The sequence below is a fragment of the Engystomops pustulosus genome, unplaced genomic scaffold (assembly GCF_040894005.1).
Source record: "Engystomops pustulosus unplaced genomic scaffold, aEngPut4.maternal MAT_SCAFFOLD_733, whole genome shotgun sequence".
Classification (NCBI taxonomy): Eukaryota; Metazoa; Chordata; class Amphibia; order Anura; family Leptodactylidae; genus Engystomops; species Engystomops pustulosus.
The window spans coordinates 17,793-36,676 of NW_027285612.1; the positions used below are offsets into that span (position 1 = coordinate 17,793).

At 52.6% G+C, this 18,884-nt stretch overlaps 1 protein-coding gene across 8 annotated transcripts in view; it reads left to right on the top strand.

The window, feature by feature from the left end:
- LOC140112381 (phosphatidylinositol-binding clathrin assembly protein-like) overlaps positions 1-17,191 on the top strand; it is a 33,277-nt gene extending 16,086 nt beyond the window's left edge. For 6 of the 8 annotated variants that reach the window (XM_072132472.1, XM_072132476.1, XM_072132478.1 and 3 more), the window contains 9 exons: positions 176-286; positions 952-1,083; positions 1,170-1,200; positions 1,292-1,391; positions 2,203-2,226; positions 4,115-4,174; positions 9,494-9,598; positions 11,286-11,388; positions 15,793-17,191. In XM_072132472.1, the coding sequence (XP_071988573.1) occupies positions 176-286; positions 952-1,083; positions 1,170-1,200; positions 1,292-1,391; positions 2,203-2,226; positions 4,115-4,174; positions 9,494-9,598; positions 11,286-11,378 (656 nt within the window). In that variant the 3' untranslated portion in view covers positions 11,379-11,388; positions 15,793-17,191. The remainder of the gene's footprint in view (positions 1-175; positions 287-951; positions 1,084-1,169; positions 1,201-1,291; positions 1,392-2,202; positions 2,227-4,114; positions 4,175-9,493; positions 9,599-11,285; positions 11,389-15,792) is intronic. The other 2 variants (XM_072132477.1, XM_072132475.1) reach the window with 2 other exon arrangements.
- The last annotated feature ends 1,693 nt before the right edge of the window (positions 17,192-18,884 follow it).

Here is an 18,884-nt window from a genome sequence, read left to right on the forward strand (position 1 = left end):
TGGAATATGTCTGTTTTATGTAAAGTTGCGTTTTTACTTTAAGTTAATGCCTTGTAAGGACTTCAGAATCCCGGAAAACCGGGCGCTAACCTCTTATATCCTTATTATAATAGCAGCCATGTGTCCTCGGAGTATGTCGGGGTCTTGTCTCATGATCCGTCATTGTGTCTTGCAGGGTTCACACCATCTCTAGCCGTTCAACCACAGACCTCCGGTGGCCTTAACGTCGATTTCGATTCGGTTTTCGGCAACAAGTCTCCCACTAACATCAATGTAGACCCCACCGGTAAGAGCTGCAAACACGGGGGGTCAAAGTGTATTTCATATATTAGTTCAGTTCTATTAGATAAGATGATGATGGTGTCGCCCCACCAAAGATCCTCCGTGCGGAAGCCCAGCAGTGATAATGTATCACACCCGTCTTGATTGATATCAGCGGCTGATTGTAGAGTTTCCAAAATTGCAATGGTAACTTGGTGGCCCAACACCTTTGTGGGGTCAGAGGTCATAGATTGCATTTTTCTCCACTACAACAAGATGAATGCATGACATGTTGTTCACAAACACAAATCTTCCATATTTAATCTTGGGAAGATACAGAACTTTTCCTTTATGTAGAGAATATTCTTTAGATCTATTATATCAGTCTGTTATGTTTTAGGGTAGCACGGTGGCTCAGTGGTTAGCATTACAGCCTTGCAGCACTGGAATCCTGGGTTCAAGTCCCTCCCAGGTCAACATCTGCAAAGAGTTTGTATGTTCTCTCTGTGTTTGCATGGGTTTCCTCTGGGTCCTCCGGTTTCCTCCCACACTCCAAAACATACTTTTAGGTTGATTATATTGTGAGCCTCATTGGGGACAGGGAGTGATTTGGCAAGTTCTTTGCAGTGCTGCGTGTGTGCTATATAAATAAAGAATTACTATTATTCTAATAGTTGTCTTCCTCCTCAGGCTTTGACGACATGGGAGGGCTGCTGAAGCCAACCGTAGCGTCTCAAAATCAGAGCATGCCCCCATCCAAAATCCCTCCCGGCAAGCTGGTGTCTGATGACCTGGACTCCTCTCTGGCCAACCTGGTGGGAAGTGAGTATGGATACCGCAATAACGCTCCTACCGACCCATGTCAACCATTAGACGGCATCTTATCATCGGTTCTGTTTCTCTCTTAGATCTGGGCATCGGGAACGGGACAGCAAAAAAGTAAGTGAGAGGAATGTGGGAAGAGGATGGAAATCCAGAACATTTATTTTTAGACTAATGCACGGACTTATTCAATATCCTATCCTTGCAGTGATGTTCACTGGAGTCAGCCAGGAGAGAAGAGACTGACAGGAGGGACCAATTGGCAGCCAAAAGTGGCCCCAACAACAACCTGGAATCCAGCGACTCTGGTGAGGAGCCATAGCTGTAACACAGCGACACAAATATTACATTTACATTGGAGGATTTAGGTGAAATTCTATTCTTGAACAAAATGTTTCTATTTTTGGCGTAAATTAATTAAGCTCCAATAATTAACGCATCTATATAATGATTGGAGATAATTTGCTCTGTGCAGCGGTGTGGAATCTGTTGGCACAGTATAACGGAATTATTATTATTTATAATACTAAGCACCAAGTCACCTGCAGAGGTACAGAATGAAAAGAGAATATTTTCATTGTCTGCAGCCACCAGCAGGGGGAGCTTCCTGTATGCAGTGTTGGTAAAGCAACTGTGTTGTCACCAGGGTCACTTATTCAATAAACCTTCCTTGTAAATTAAGTGTCGTAGAACATGGGCATGCCGATGAGCATTTTGGTGCACCATGGGAGTGGCCATGTGGACCGTTGCACCCTCTATTGTCCATTGCTCTTCCTAGTGCCTGACCTTGCTTTCCTCTATCAATCTGGCCATGGAAGGGTCTTTACAATCTTACACCCACTCCTATGAGTCAGACCCCTCGCTCTGCCGTGCGGCCACCCGCGGTCTCTACAATTGCCCTTTGGTTGGTCCTTGGGGAGGATGGGATTCCCAGATGTGTATAGCATGCATCAGCTATTAGAATTGCCCCCTTCCATAAAGCCCCTCTAGTAGGGGGTGGCATCAGTCCTGGTATTGCCCCTCTAGCAGTGTAATGTCTGTATTGTGTTGTGTAAGTGTCTCTTCTAATCCTGTGTTATTGCATTGTATAACTGTTCGGCTCGATGACCCATAAAACAGAATGGCATGCATTTCCCACCATACGTAAGTGAAACCAAAGAAAACGGCCTCTCTGCTTTCCTCTGGCATGCAGTCGTGATTAACCTCTATCTCGCCGGTGCCTCACACTAATCACGGTTTGATTGTGTGGTTTGGGGGTCCTAAATCTTTTCGTGCTGCATCCTACCACTAATGGCATGGAGAGCTGCCACGCTTCTAGCTTGGGGCGCGGAGCAAACCTCAGAGCTATGGGAGACGGGCTATCCTCTGCTGCAGTGATGACAGTTTTTGCATGTCCCTTCCTCACTTCCCTGGTTATTGTAATCATCAGAATGATCCGACTGTGCAGACAATCTTAAGGATTCCCCTCCTGTTCACTTTACATTCACATTCTACAGGTTCAAGTGATTAAATTCTATGCGCCTTTTACTGCCACTAGAGGGGGCTGACTGCATAGTGTGGTGGTACAGAGATCGGTTTGTAGTGTGCATTCGGCTCCCTCTAGTGGCGACTGAAGGCAGATGGAATATTGTTTGTATAACTTGTCTAGGCTGGAGGTTTTTGAGAGTACACCTCTGTACACCTCAAGCAAAACTTTCATGTTCTGGAAGTGACTTTCATAGATGTGAAAATAATGAATCACTCACCCAATGAGCTTTGGTAGGTTTTTGGTTTTCTACATTCCTCATGTATCCTTTAGTGTCCATACACCTCCTATGTTCTCCTTGTCCTCAAACACCATAATGTTAAATCCTTGAAGGGTCTTCCACATCTACCGGGATGAAAGACTGTATGCATATGAGACTCAGGGGCTCCAGGCTGCATTGACACCTATAGAGCCTGGAGCCCCTCAGGCTAATTTGCATGCAGTCTTTTTTTCCTGGTGGTAGATGCCCTTTAGCACCTTACCAGGATTTACTAATGGAAGTCCCTTCAAGGAGTGTAACATGATGGTGTTTGAGGACAAGGAGAACATGGGAGGTGTATGGACACTGTATTTTATGCATTGAGCCTGGCTGCTAGATCAGCAGTACAAGAGCTCAGGGTGGGTCCGCCTAATGTAGCCCATATTGGGGAGGTCCGCTGTTCAGTATCTTTGACCACAGTAGATGGGAGACAAAGCCATCCTTGTAGAAGTGAATGGAGCAGCGCTCCAGCATCTGAACGTGTGTGTCCACATTCTCATGATTACTGGGGGTTGCAGAAATCAGAAGTTGAGATCTTTCTGTAAGTTATACCAAAGCGCTGCCGGTGATGTGTTGGCAGTCCCATGACCACAGTAAAATTGGGGAAACGCATGCTTTATATCCTCTGTGTAGATATAGATTGAAAAGAGAAGATTTCCACTGCCTGCAGCCACCAGCAGGGGGAGCTTCCTGTATTCAGTGTTGGTAAAGCAACTGTATTGGCTCCCGGGGTCACATATTAACTAGACCTGTCCTTGTAAATGAAGTGTCCTAGACCAAAGGCATACGGATGAGGATTTGGTGCACTATGGGCGTGGTCATGTGGTCTGGTGCACCCAGTGTAACTACCTAGTGCCTGATATTACATCTTATAAGAGTATTTTTCACGTAGGCTGTAACGCTGTGTCTGTGACATAACTTGTTATCCTTCCCCGGCTGTCCAGTCCTGACACAAGACGTCTATTCATAACTAATCACTTGCGGGATGTGGCGTCTTCCTCTAATAATCGTGTGTGGCGTCTCTGGGTGTGTGGATTCGGCCTCCTGCTTGATAAACTTTTTGTGATTTTTTTTTTTTTTGGCTTGTGATTCACGGTTTGAGCACAGATGCCCGGCCATCCGTGCAGCACATGACTTCTTGCTTTGGGTCACCAGCACTGCATGGCCACAAAGCAATGGCTGCCGGTCACACTGCTCGTCCGGAAGGTCATAGATTTGTATCATATCATCTGTTTTTATTACTCCAGGCTCCACCAATAATGGCGTATCCAGCCACGACACCCACAGGGGTCACAGCGTTTGGAATGGTAAGTGTCGTTCTAGACCAGCGGCATGTGTAATGTATGGGGGGGGGGACCCCTGTAATGTATGGGGGGGGACCCCTGTAATGTATGGGGGGGGGGGGACCCCTGTAATGTATGGGGGGGGACCCCTGTAATGTATGGGGGGGGGGACCCCTGTAATGTATGGGGGGGGGACCCCTGTAATGTATGGGGGGGGGGGACCCCTGTAATGAATGGGGGGACGGACCCCTGTAATGTATGGGGGGACGGACCCCTGTAATGTATGGGGGGACGGACCCCTGTAATGTATGGGGGGAGGGACCCCTGTAATGTATGGGGGGAGGGACCCCTGTAATGTATGGGGGGAGGGACCCCTGTAATGTATGGGGGGAGGGACCCCTGTAATGTATGGGGGGAGGGACCCCTGTAATGTATGGGGGGAGGGACCCCTGTAATGTATGGGGGGAGGGACCCCTGTAATGTATGGGGGGAGGGACCCCTGTAATGTATGGGGGGAGGGACCCCTGTAATGTATGGGGGGAGGGACCCCTGTAATGTATGGGGGGAGGGACCCCTGTAATGTATGGGGGGAGGGACCCCTGTAATGTATGGGGGGAGGGACCCCTGTAATGTATGGGGGGAGGGACCCCTGTAATGTATGGGGGGAGGGACCCCTGTAATGTATGGGGGGAGGGACCCCTGTAATGTATGGGGGGAGGGACCCCTGTAATGTATGGGGGGAGGGACCCCTGTAATGTATGGGGGGAGGGACCCCTGTAATGTATGGGGGGAGGGACCCCTGTAATGTATGGGGGGAGGGACCCCTGTAATGTATGGGGGGAGGGACCCCTGTAATGTATGGGGGGAGGGACCCCTGTAATGTATGGGGGGAGGGACCCCTGTAATGTATGGGGGGAGGGACCCCTGTAATGTATGGGGGGAGGGACCCCTGTAATGTATGGGGGGAGGGACCCCTGTAATGTATGGGGGGAGGGACCCCTGTAATGTATGGGGGGACGGACCCCTGTAATGTATGGGGGGACGGACCCCTGTAATGTATGGGGGGAGGGACCCCTGTAATGTATGGGGGGACGGACCCCTGTAATGTATGGGGGGACGGACCCCTGTAATGTATGGGGGGACGGACCCCTGTAATGTATGGGGGGACGGACCCCTGTAATGTATGGGGGGACGGACCCCTGTAATGTATGGGGGGACGGACCCCTGTAATGTATGGGGGGACGGACCCCTGTAATGTATGGGGGGACGGACCCCTGTAATGTATGGGGGGACGGACCCCTGTAATGTATGGGGGGACGGACCCCTGTAATGTATGGGGGGACGGACCCCTGTAATGTATGGGGGGACGGACCCCTGTAATGTATGGGGGGACGGACCCCTGTAATGTATGGGGGGACGGACCCCTGTAATGTATGGGGGGACGGACCCCTGTAATGTATGGGGGGACGGACCCCTGTAATGTATGGGGGGACGGACCCCTGTAATGTATGGGGGGACGGACCCCTGTAATGTATGGGGGGACGGACCCCTGTAATGTATGGGGGGACGGACCCCTGTAATGTATGGGGGGACGGACCCCTGTAATGTATGGGGGGACGGACCCCTGTAATGTATGGGGGGACGGACCCCTGTAATGTATGGGGGGACGGACCCCTGTAATGTATGGGGGGACGGACCCCTGTAATGTATGGGGGGACGGACCCCTGTAATGTATGGGGGGACGGACCCCTGTAATGTATGGGGGGACGGACCCCTGTAATGTATGGGGGGACGGACCCCTGTAATGTATGGGGGGACGGGACCCCTGTAATGTATGGGGGGACGGGACCCCTGTAATGTATGGGGGGACGGGACCCCTGTAATGTATGGGGGGACGGGACCCCTGTAATGTATGGGGGGACGGGACCCCTGTAATGTATGGGGGGACGGGACCCCCCTGTAATGTATGGGGGGACGGGACCCCCCTGTAATGTATGGGGGGACGGGACCCCCCTGTAATGTATGGGGGGACGGGACCCCCCTGTAATGTATGGGGGGACGGGACCCCCCTGTAATGTATGGGGGGACGGGACCCCCCTGTAATGTATGGGGGGACGGGACCCCCCTGTAATGTATGGGGGGACGGGACCCCCCTGTAATGTATGGGGGGACGGGACCCCCCTGTAATGTATGGGGGGACGGGACCCCCCTGTAATGTATGGGGGGACGGGACCCCCCTGTAATGTATGGGGGGACGGGACCCCCCTGTAATGTATGGGGGGACGGGACCCCCCTGTAATGTATGGGGGGACGGGACCCCCCTGTAATGTATGGGGGGACGGGACCCCCCTGTAATGTATGGGGGGACGGGACCCCCCTGTAATGTATGGGGGGACGGGACCCCCCTGTAATGTATGGGGGGACGGGACCCCCCTGTAATGTATGGGGGGACGGGACCCCCCTGTAATGTATGGGGGGACGGGACCCCCCTGTAATGTATGGGGGGACGGGACCCCCCTGTAATGTATGGGGGGACGGGACCCCCCTGTAATGTATGGGGGGACGGGACCCCCCTGTAATGTATGGGGGGACGGGACCCCCCTGTAATGTATGGGGGGACGGGACCCCCCTGTAATGTATGGGGGGACGGGACCCCCCTGTAATGTATGGGGGGACGGGACCCCCCTGTAATGTATGGGGGGACGGGACCCCCCTGTAATGTATGGGGGGACGGGACCCCCCTGTAATGTATGGGGGGACGGGACCCCCCTGTAATGTATGGGGGGACGGGACCCCCCTGTAATGTATGGGGGGACGGGACCCCCCTGTAATGTATGGGGGGACGGGACCCCCCTGTAATGTATGGGGGGACGGGACCCCCCTGTAATGTATGGGGGGACGGGACCCCCCTGTAATGTATGGGGGGACGGGACCCCCCTGTAATGTATGGGGGGACGGGACCCCCCTGTAATGTATGGGGGGACGGGACCCCCCTGTAATGTATGGGGGGACGGGACCCCCCTGTAATGTATGGGGGGACGGGACCCCCCTGTAATGTATGGGGGGACGGGACCCCCCTGTAATGTATGGGGGGACGGGACCCCCCTGTAATGTATGGGGGGACGGGACCCCCCTGTAATGTATGGGGGGACGGGACCCCCCTGTAATGTATGGGGGGACGGGACCCCCCTGTAATGTATGGGGGGACGGGACCCCCCTGTAATGTATGGGGGGACGGGACCCCCCTGTAATGTATGGGGGGACGGGACCCCCCTGTAATGTATGGGGGGACGGGACCCCCCTGTAATGTATGGGGGGACGGGACCCCCCTGTAATGTATGGGGGGACGGGACCCCCCTGTAATGTATGGGGGGACGGGACCCCCCTGTAATGTATGGGGGGACGGGACCCCCCTGTAATGTATGGGGGGACGGGACCCCCCTGTAATGTATGGGGGGACGGGACCCCCCTGTAATGTATGGGGGGACGGGACCCCCCTGTAATGTATGGGGGGACGGGACCCCCCTGTAATGTATGGGGGGACGGGACCCCCCTGTAATGTATGGGGGGACGGGACCCCCCTGTAATGTATGGGGGGACGGGACCCCCCTGTAATGTATGGGGGGACGGGACCCCCCTGTAATGTATGGGGGGACGGGACCCCCCTGTAATGTATGGGGGGACGGGACCCCCCTGTAATGTATGGGGGGACGGGACCCCCCTGTAATGTATGGGGGGACGGGACCCCCCTGTAATGTATGGGGGGACGGGACCCCCCTGTAATGTATGGGGGGACGGGACCCCCCTGTAATGTATGGGGGGACGGGACCCCCCTGTAATGTATGGGGGGACGGGACCCCCCTGTAATGTATGGGGGGACGGGACCCCCCTGTAATGTATGGGGGGACGGGACCCCCCTGTAATGTATGGGGGGACGGGACCCCCCTGTAATGTATGGGGGGACGGGACCCCCCTGTAATGTATGGGGGGACGGGACCCCCCTGTAATGTATGGGGGGACGGGACCCCCCTGTAATGTATGGGGGGACGGGACCCCCCTGTAATGTATGGGGGGACGGGACCCCCCTGTAATGTATGGGGGGACGGGACCCCCCTGTAATGTATGGGGGGACGGGACCCCCCTGTAATGTATGGGGGGACGGGACCCCCCTGTAATGTATGGGGGGACGGGACCCCCCTGTAATGTATGGGGGGACGGGACCCCCCTGTAATGTATGGGGGGACGGGACCCCCCTGTAATGTATGGGGGGACGGGACCCCCCTGTAATGTATGGGGGGACGGGACCCCCCTGTAATGTATGGGGGGACGGGACCCCCCTGTAATGTATGGGGGGACGGGACCCCCCTGTAATGTATGGGGGGACGGGACCCCCCTGTAATGTATGGGGGGACGGGACCCCCCTGTAATGTATGGGGGGACGGGACCCCCCTGTAATGTATGGGGGGACGGGACCCCCCTGTAATGTATGGGGGGACGGGACCCCCCTGTAATGTATGGGGGGACGGGACCCCCCTGTAATGTATGGGGGGACGGGACCCCCCTGTAATGTATGGGGGGACGGGACCCCCCTGTAATGTATGGGGGGACGGGACCCCCCTGTAATGTATGGGGGGACGGGACCCCCCTGTAATGTGGGGGATTTACCTCTTGAGAACTTGGGGTTGTGTTTCCCATTTTATGTGACATTGGGCCCTGTGCACATTAGATCAGTGATGGTCAGCGAACCCATTGAATGTGTATGGTGGGGCCCCCCCCCATATACACACATTTAGTTTAAAAATACACCATATACACGCATTCAGGACATAAATACACCATATACACACGCATTCAGGACATAAATACACCATATACACACGCATTCAGGACATAAATACACCATATACACACGCATTCAGGACATAAATACACCATATACACACGCATTCAGGACATAAGTACACCATATACACACGCATTCAGGACATAAGTACACCATATACACACGTTTATATTCCCTGTCGGGGGGGCTGTCGCAGGACACATGTGATGTGATGCAGCCTTGTAGCTGCTGAGCACATGGAGGAGGTGGAGCTGTGCCGTCCTGCTGTCCCCACTCCTAATATTACTTATGTGGGCTCGGCTGTGGCGGATGTGCAGTGTTATATACTATGCTGTATAATATGTATATGACAGTGCACATTCTCCATTCTGTAGGGTTGGGTCTGGCGTCCTGGGCCCGGTAGCTGCAATGGCTGCTGCCCCTGTAGTGACGCCCCTGGGCTTGTGATCTTGCTCTGATCTGGGGGTCTGATCCTCATGTACATGTTATTTGTTTTGCAGCCTCCACAGATGGGAGCTGTACCTGTAATACCACAGCAAGCGTTGATATACAACCAGCCTGTTATGAGACCACCTAATCCCTTTGGCCCTGTATCAGGAGCACAGGTAGGTTCTGGCATGTAGTGAGCGCTGACTAGCGGGGGCTCCGGTAGAGGGTTTCCTGCTGTAGATGGGGGGAGATGTATGGCAGTCGTGTTCTGCACAGTAAATATATCTTGTATTTTACGGACCTTGGGGTGCTCGGCACATAAGTCTTTATTGTTGCAATTTGTCATCCCAAAAATGACATCTTCACAGTATAATGTTAAAGGAAACCTACCATCACAATCCATCCTGATAAACCAGGGACACTTACCCAGAGATCCAGGCACCAGGACTGTGGTCATCTTCTTATATTTCTTATACTACTTATACATCTTCCTTCTAAAATCAACTTTTCGAATTATGCTAATGAGCATGATGTGCTCTTGGAGGCGTTACCAGAGCCCCTCCCTTCTGCAGTTTCAAGGTCTATTACACGGTCTTCACCTCCCTCTTTTAACTCGGCACTTCGCCCTTCACTCTGCCTGCTGTATCCTCGCATAGTGGGAGGGGGAAGTGCTCTGCACAGTGTAACAGCTTTTGAGGCTACAGCATGAAGGGGCTCTGGGAATGCCTCTTAGAGCTCATTAGCATAATTTTAAATGTTGATTTTTAGATGGGAGGCCATGGATAACCTGTATCTGTGAATAAGTGTCCCTGATTTATCATGTTTGGTTCTGATGGTAGATTTCATATAAAGAGATTGTGTAATGAAGAAATCCCTTTACAAATGGAAGCCGGCACAGTCACCCGGATTCTCCTGTCCTGGGGCAGATATGGCCTCAGAAGAAATGAAGTATAATACCCCAGGGTAATTATAGGTAATTACCCCTGAGGGGCTATTTATTCCTTCTCTGAGGGGCTTCCATAGCCCCTGTATATGACCAAATGTGAATAGGGGGGTAGAAGGGGAGTATTACTGCAGCATCAGACTACAGAGGTCTAGACTGTAGTCTGTTACCATGGAGAAACATCGGCATGCATAGGAGACATAGACCTAAAACAGTAGGGGAATTTTCAATTAAAGGGGTTGTCCCAAGTTTAGAAATAAGCAGATCCATGAAGGTCTAATTGCTGGGATCCATGTATGGACCTCTGCTATCCAGAGAATGGGGACAGGTGGAGCTGCAGGATTCGGCATGCACCCTACTGCTCCATTCCATTCCATGTTGGGGGGGTCTCAGCAGCTGGACCCTCACTGATCACCTTGGATAACTTCTAGCCTTGGGACACCCCCTTTAAGGCTTCTTCATAGGCATATAATATTTTTTGCATTAATGGTGCTGTCTCTTTACCCCCTCCTGGGGTCATTACACCCCTATGTATGAATGTATCTATATTCCTCTCCGTCCTACACAAGCGTTTAATCCTCGCTTTATCCGAAATTGGTTTGGCCTTTTTTTCTAATCTTTTATTTCATTAGTTGGGAGGTCATACAATGACATGCGCCGCCCTCCCCCCTCCCCGGCTCATCCCTTCTAATCCTCCATCATATAAATGGAGAAATCTCTGTGGTCTGGGCTCGCCCCCTTGGACGTGATCCCTGTCTCATTACACCGGGCTGTGCCTGAGGGGGGCGCTGACGCTGGGTCCTCTGTGTATGCGGGTGGGATGAGGATGATTCTTCTTTGCTTGTCTGTACTTCTGTGATCTCGGTTTCTGTCCGGGGGTCCTTGTTTTTCATGCCCTTTGTGCCTCTCCTCTCGCCCAGTTGTCCGCAGCCTCCAGCCCTTCCAGTCAGAGTCCTCACTCAGCGCCCGGGAAGGAGCCCTATCCACAGCTCTCTTTACAGGATTTCTTATAGGACCATATAGGTATAGGAAGAGCGCCCCCCACTGGCTGCTTCTCAGACTCCTCCTCCTGGGGCTTTGTCACCGTTTTTTATTTTCAGTTTTACCCCCTTCTTTCTGCACTTACCTGGTTTGACCCTGCACTCACTGCTCCGTCCACCGCCCTCACATGCAGAATAGTTTGGCTAAGTTGGGGGGGGGGGGGATGACAACCAACGTGTAGACAGTTTCCAATAACAACCATCAGAATTTAGAGCAAACTCCAGAATAATATAAAAGCTAAATGTAAATGGGCAATGACTTTCATAGGGGAACGTAGATTTTGATATAACTCACCCCCCTCCATGGTTTTAAATAATAAGCCGGCAGGGCCTGGAGTTGTATAGTCTGGTATGATGCAACAGAGCACTGGGTGGTAATGGGGCAACCATATGATGCCCAGCAAAGTATTGGAGCTTCCTCTTAATCCTGAAATAGTCTCTGTAGATTAGGATCCTCTTCCAAAATGTCTGCCTTAGGATGTACATTGTTAGAGGATAAGTCACCAGTTTCAGATTAGTAGGGGTCAAACGGCCACTTTGTTGTGACCATGCCAAGGTACTGCAGCTTTTTGACCAGATAAATTAACTTTGATCATAGATGCCATGGACCCACCTCCATGGATGGCTCCTCCTCCAAATGGGCATATTTCAAGTGGGGGGGCTGTGAGATATCCCTGGTCTCACTAGAAACCTAGGTAGTTTTGGAGACTTTTCTCACAATGATCTTTCAGTACCAAGACGCTGCTGTCCCTTTGCCTCTTCTTCCCTGCAAATCACCTGATCCTTCTCCTTTTTCTTCACCTTTTTCTGATGCTCCCCCGCCTCTTCCTCTTGCCGCTTTCCCCCGCCTCTTCCTCTTGCCGCTTTCCCACCGCCTCTTCCTCTTGCCGCTTTCCCCCCGCCTCTTCCTCTTGCCGCTTTCCCCCCGCCTCTTCCTCTTGCCGCTTTCCCCCCGCCTCTTCCTCTTGCCGCTTTCCCCCGCCTCTTCCTCTTGCCGCTTTCCCCCGCCTCTTCCTCTTGCCGCTTTCCCCCGCCTCTTCCTCTTGCCGCTTTCCCCCGCCTCTTCCTCTTGCCGCTTTCCCCCGCCTCTTCCTCTTCACAAAAGAAGGGTGTGGGTCCTGCACAGCCAATATGCACTGGTTGTTTTATAGACACAAAAATACCAGCAATTGTATACAAGAAGAAAGCGTGTCAAGACAACCAAACTATAAACAAAATATCAAACTTTATTTACACATATGCAATTTTGACAAACACTGACCAATTTAAAAACACTTAAAACGTGTAACAAGTACACAAAACAGGACTCAATGGGATGAAAAGTATCCAAGTCATCCCAAGAAAACCACCCTGGCTACAACAAATCTTATCTGGTGTTGATGAATGTACAATAAGAGCTCCCAAAGGGAATCAGCTATATAAGGTGCATGGTAACACAGCAGTATAGTAAACTTGTCCTACATAACAATCATAAGAAATAAGGCACTGTGTATCACCCATATATATACAAAATCATGGTAGTTTACCAGACAACACCAGAGACAGCCAGGGGGTCGTGATGCCCCACGCGTTCCGTCACCTAAAGTGACTTCATCAGGGGAGAGCTCTCATTCATCAACACCAGATAAGATTTGTTGTAGCCAGGGTGGTTTTCTTGGGATGACTTGGATACTTTTCATCCCATTGAGTCCTGTTTTGTGTACTTGTTACACGTTTTAAGTGTTTTTAAATTGGTCAGTGTTTGTCAAAATTGCATATGTGTAAATAAAGTTTGATATTTTGTTTATAGTTTGGTTGTCTTGACACGCTTTCTTCTTGTATACAATTGCCGCCTCTTCCTCTTGCCGCTGTCCCCCGCCTCTTCCTCTTGCCGCTTTCCCCCCGCCTCTTCCTCTTGCCGCTTTCCCCCCGCCTCTTCCTCTTGCCGCTTTCCCCCCGCCTCTTCCTCTTGCCGCTTTCCCCCCGCCTCTTCCTCTTGCCGCTTTCCCCCCGCCTCTTCCTCTTGCCGCTTTCCCCCCGCCTCTTCCTCTTGCCGCTTTCCCCCCGCCTCTTCCTCTTGCCGCTTTCCCCCCGCCTCTTCCTCTTGCCGCTTTCCCCACCGCCTCTTCCTCTTGCCGCTTTCCCCACCGCCTCTTCCTCTTGCCGCTTTCCCCACCGCCTCTTCCTCTTGCCGCTTTCCCCACCGCCTCTTCCTCTTGCCGCTTTCCCCACCGCCTCTTCCTCTTGCCGCTTTCCCCACCGCCTCTTCCTCTTGCCGCTTTCCCCACCGCCTCTTCCTCTTGCCGCTTTCCCCACCGCCTCTTCCTCTTGCCGCTTTCCCCACCGCCTCTTCCTCTTGCCGCTTTCCCCACCGCCTCTTCCTCTTGCCGCTTTCCCCACCGCCTCTTCCTCTTGCCGCTTTCCCCACCGCCTCTTCCTCTTGCCGCTTTCCCCACCGCCTCTTCCTCTTGCCGCTTTCCCCACCGCCTCTTCCTCTTGCCGCTTTCCCCACCGCCTCTTCCTCTTGCCGCTTTCCCCACCGCCTCTTCCTCTTGCCGCTTTCCCCACCGCCTCTTCCTCTTGCCGCTTTCCCCACCGCCTCTTCCTCTTGCCGCTTTCCCCACCGCCTCTTCCTCTTGCCGCTTTCCCCACCGCCTCTTCCTCTTGCCGCTTTCCCCACCGCCTCTTCCTCTTGCCGCTTTCCCCACCGCCTCTTCCTCTTGCCGCTTTCCCACCGCCTCTTCCTCTTGCCGCTTTCCCACCGCCTCTTCCTCTTGCCGCTTTCCCACCGCCTCTTCCTCTTGCCGCTTTCCCCACCGCCTCTTCCTCTTGCCGCTTTCCCACCGCCTCTTCCTCTTGCCGCTTTCCCACCGCCTCTTCCTCTTGCCGCTTTCCCCCCGCCTCTTCCTCTTGCCGCTTTCCCCCCGCCTCTTCCTCTTGCCGCTTTCCCCCCGCCTCTTCCTCTTGCCGCTTTCCCCCCGCCTCTTCCTCTTGCCGCTTTCCCCACCGCCTCTTCCTCTTGCCGCTTTCCCCACCGCCTCTTCCTCTTGCCGCTTTCCCCACCGCCTCTTCCTCTTGCCGCTTTCCCCACCGCCTCTTGCCGCTTTCCCCACCGCCTCTTGCCGCTTTCCCCACCGCCTCTTGCCGCTTTCCCCCCGCCTCTTCCTCTTGCCGCTTTCCCCCCGCCTCTTCCTCTTGCCGCTTTCCCCCCGCCTCTTCCTCTTGCCGCTTTCCCCACCGCCTCTTCCTCTTGCCGCTTTCCCCACCGCCTCTTCCTCTTGCCGCTTTCCCCACCGCCTCTTCCTCTTGCCGCTTTCCCCACCGCCTCTTCCTCTTGCCGCTTTCCCCACCGCCTCTTCCTCTTGCCGCTTTCCCCACCGCCTCTTCCTCTTGCCGCTTTCCCCACCGCCTCTTCCTCTTGCCGCTTTCCCCACCGCCTCTTCCTCTTGCCGCTTTCCCCACCGCCTCTTCCTCTTGCCGCTTTCCCCACCGCCTCTTCCTCTTGCCGCTTTCCCCACCGCCTCTTCCTCTTGCCGCTTTCCCCACCGCCTCTTCCTCTTGCCGCTTTCCCCACCGCCTCTTGCCGCTTTCCCCACCGCCTCTTGCCGCTTTCCCCACCGCCTCTTGCCGCTTTCCCCACCGCCTCTTCCTCTTGCCGCTTTCCCCACCGCCTCTTCCTCTTGCCGCTTTCCCCACCGCCTCTTCCTCTAGCCGCTTTCCCCACCGCCTCTTCCTCTAGCCGCTTTCCCCCCGCCTCTTCCTCTTGCCGCTTTCCCCACCGCCTCTTCCTCTAGCCGCTTTCCCCACCGCCTCTTCCTCTAGCCGCTTTCCCCCCGCCTCTTCCTCTTGCCGCTTTCCCACCCCCCGCCACTTCCTCTTGGCGCTTTCCCACCCCACCGCCTCTTCCTCTTGGCGCTTTCCCACCCCACCGCCTCTTCCTTTTCCTCCTCTTGAGTTTTATGTTTTTGTGGGTCACTCAATAATTTCCAGTTTATTTTAGGCCTGATGTCCACAGCTTTGAGCCGTTTCTTGCATGCCATACCTCCGGATTATTTACACTTGTATTTTAGTTTTCCCCCCACTTGTTCTTGAAGGTTTGGATTGTGTCACTGGTGTGGATTATTTTATCTGTTCTCCTAGCTTGGTCCATGATACAACACGCTGGTTTCTGGGGCTTCATCAGTCTCATGGGTTGTGTCCTGCTCGTTCTCATTCAGCTGCCCTCTTCATGATGACTATTAAAGAGACTCCAGAACTAGCTTGAAGATTAACTGTCAAAAAAACTTTTTGGAACACCCCTTTAATGCCATGTAGAAACCTGTTGTATCATGTCCTGGCCTCCTCTAGCCGCTGGTCCAGCCTCATCCTCTGCTTCCCCTCCTTCATGTACGTGTCTCCTCTCTTCCAGATGCAGTTCATGTAACCCAGCTGGACGGGAGCACCCATAGAAGATGGAAAAAAAAAGTAAAAATAAAATCCCGACTTCTAGTCAAATCCAAGCTGCTGATAAGAAGTTCTCTCTCCAGTTCCTCACGAATGGTACCAGAACGGGCTGCCAGCTGCACAGAACAGGGGGGCGGAGCTACAATCTCTCAAGCCACAATGCGCTCCTTTCGGCCACACTGCGCTCCTTTCGGCCACACCGCGCTCCCACTAACCGTGGGGATACAGTAGATTTTCCTTTTATTTTCTGGGAGTGTCATGTATTTTCGGCCTTATACGGTGTGAAGTGAAGGAGAGGAGAGACGAGACGAGAAGTTTGTGTCACATGACACGAGGGTCACGCCCCCTGCCCCACCCCCCCTGAGATCTATAAATATATATATATATTCAGTTTGCAGTAGACATTCCTTTATGTATTATTTGTATTTATTTATGATTATGTATCACCTTATGCCATATGTACGGATGTATACAGGTTGGGGTTTTGTTTTTTTTAATTTTTTGGGTATTTTTTTAAAACAAAAAATTTTTTATGAAAGTAATTCCATACCGAGCACTAAATATTTTAAGTCCGTATACTGCTAAACAGGGGGGGGGGGTACTCGACCAGGGGTTCTATCGAGCTGCTTTAATTCCAATAGTGGGAGATGTGCCTAGAGGGGGGGGGGTTGTTAGGAAAGAGCACTACATTTTACATCTGATTTTATTTGGGGGAGGGGGGGTTGTGGGGGGGATATAGCTTTGTGCTTGGCAGATGTTTTACATTGGACATTGGTGATGCCTTTTAAGAAGAAAAATAGGAAAAAAAAATATGAATGTGAGGAATTGCTTTCATCGTATGGTTTCCTTTAACATCCCCTTTAAGGTTTGGTGGGAGGGCGGAGGGGATTTTTTTGAAACTGTCACTTTAAGTGCCATAACACGTTTTTTCCATATTCTGATTTGGGGGATGAGGGGTTAAGTCCCCGTTACCTCCCCTTGGACTCTTCCCGCTGTGACTCATTGCTGATACAGGTGACGACCCACCAAGTGTTACACCCCACAGGAGGGCGCCGTGTCCGACCCTTGTCATGCAGTGCCTTGCAGCCGCACACCCACCCTGCACCCATTCTGTTATAAAGGGGAACACACCCCTTCCCCCCGGCGCTGTTGATCAGCGCTCGTCATGTAAATAAATCTTTAAAAAAAAAAGAAACGCTGGAAGGGAAAGTAAGGAAAAGGGAAATTCTCGGCATGAAAGCAATTCTGTACATGGAACGCACCTGCTGCATTGTCTCTGCAGATTCTATTTTTGTTGAAAATATAAAAATTGTATGTGGTCAGGAAATTGGTGGATTTTCAAATAAAATTCAGCTTCAACAGGTTTTCTTGCGTTTTTTGTGATGGTTTATTGTGAAATCAGAGGAAATTGGTCACTTAGACTGAGACCCCTCGACACATTCCGATCCTGGCGCCCCCTGCAGGAGGATGACATTAAGCTGATGTGTGTATTATGATGGCCCCTATACTGCTGGAACTGGAGCAGAGCCCCAATCTGTTCTGGCTTTTAGAAAAGAGGGTCTCAAGCTGCTAATGTGTTACATGTTCTTAAAGGGATATTCCAGGTTTTGTTATGTCTAAGTGATCAGTATCAGATTGCTGGTGGACAAACTGTCAATCACGTCATTTGTCAACTCGGACAAGAGCCCCCTGGTGTGTTTACAGCCACAAAGCACAGCATCTGATATTGTACAGTGGCCATGCTAAGTATTGCAGCTCAGTCGCATGCAATTAAATGGGACTGATGGGCGTAACTTTACCAGACCACAGGAACGGAGAGGCGGCGGAGAAGGAGCTGCAGGAACGGGGGGAGGCGGCGGGGAAGGGGAGCTGCAGGAACGGGGTGGAGGAGGGAGGGAGCTGCAGGAACGGGGGGAGGCGGCAGAAGGGGAGCTGCAGGAACGGGGTGGAGGAGGGAGGGAGCTGCAGGAACGGGGTGTAGGCGGCGAGAGGGAGCTGCAGGAACGGGGTGGAGGAGAGAGGGAGCTGCAGGAACGGGGTGGAGGATTGAGGGAGCTGCAGGAACGGGGTGGAGGCGGCGAGAGGGAGCTGCAGGAACGGGGTGGAGGAGAGAGGGAGCTGCAGGAACGGGGTGGAGGATTGAGGGAGCTGCAGGAACGGGGTGTAGGCGGCGAGAGGGAGCTGCAGGAACGGGGTGGAGGAGAGAGGGAGCTGCAGGAGGGGGGAGATGACAGATGCAACATAGGGGATTTAGCAATGTGTCTCAGGTTCCACCAGTCTCTAGCAGGAAAACACTCGTCTTTTCTGCGCCAGATTTATCACTGATTTATCACCTCCTTTTAGTTGGTCTAAACTGTGCGCCAGAATTTTAGGTGCACGATTTACGATTTCCCACAAGCCATGCCCCTTTATCGATAGGCCACGCCCATCCACCCCAAACACCACGGCCCTTTAATCAGCCAAGGCGAGAAAGTTCCAAAAAAAGGTCTAAAAGCCTTGATAACTGCGGTGCAAGGCATTGTAGACAGATTTTGGCACAAAACCACCAGAATTGTGGCGTTAGTGTGTTTATAAATCCCCGACCCCCCCCCAATGTGTTACTGGTGGCTACATGGAGCAGAGGAAAGTGCTACTTCTTGACATGAAAAATTGGGGCCAATGATTCTCGAGACAATATAGTCACAAGAAATTCACAATGGAGTTCAGGGTTTGCAGAGTTATGATAATCCAGAAGATGAAAATATGTTTATATTTGAATCCATGTTGATAATATCTGATTCCACTTTCGTTATTTTTATGTCCCTACATGGACGTCGGGTAAGTTGTCAACATGGAGGAGAAAAATATTTATTGGGATTTCTGAGGCGTGTACTGAAGAGCACTGCTAATGTCTTCAAAAACAGCGCCACGCCTGTCTACAGGAAGTGTGCGGTATTGCAGCTTATTTATTTTGATGAAGCTGAGCCGCAGTACCAGACACAACCTGTTATCGTGGGTGGTGCTATTTGCACTCTAGTCACCCTAACCCTTCAAGGGGCTGTCCAGTATCACCAGGTT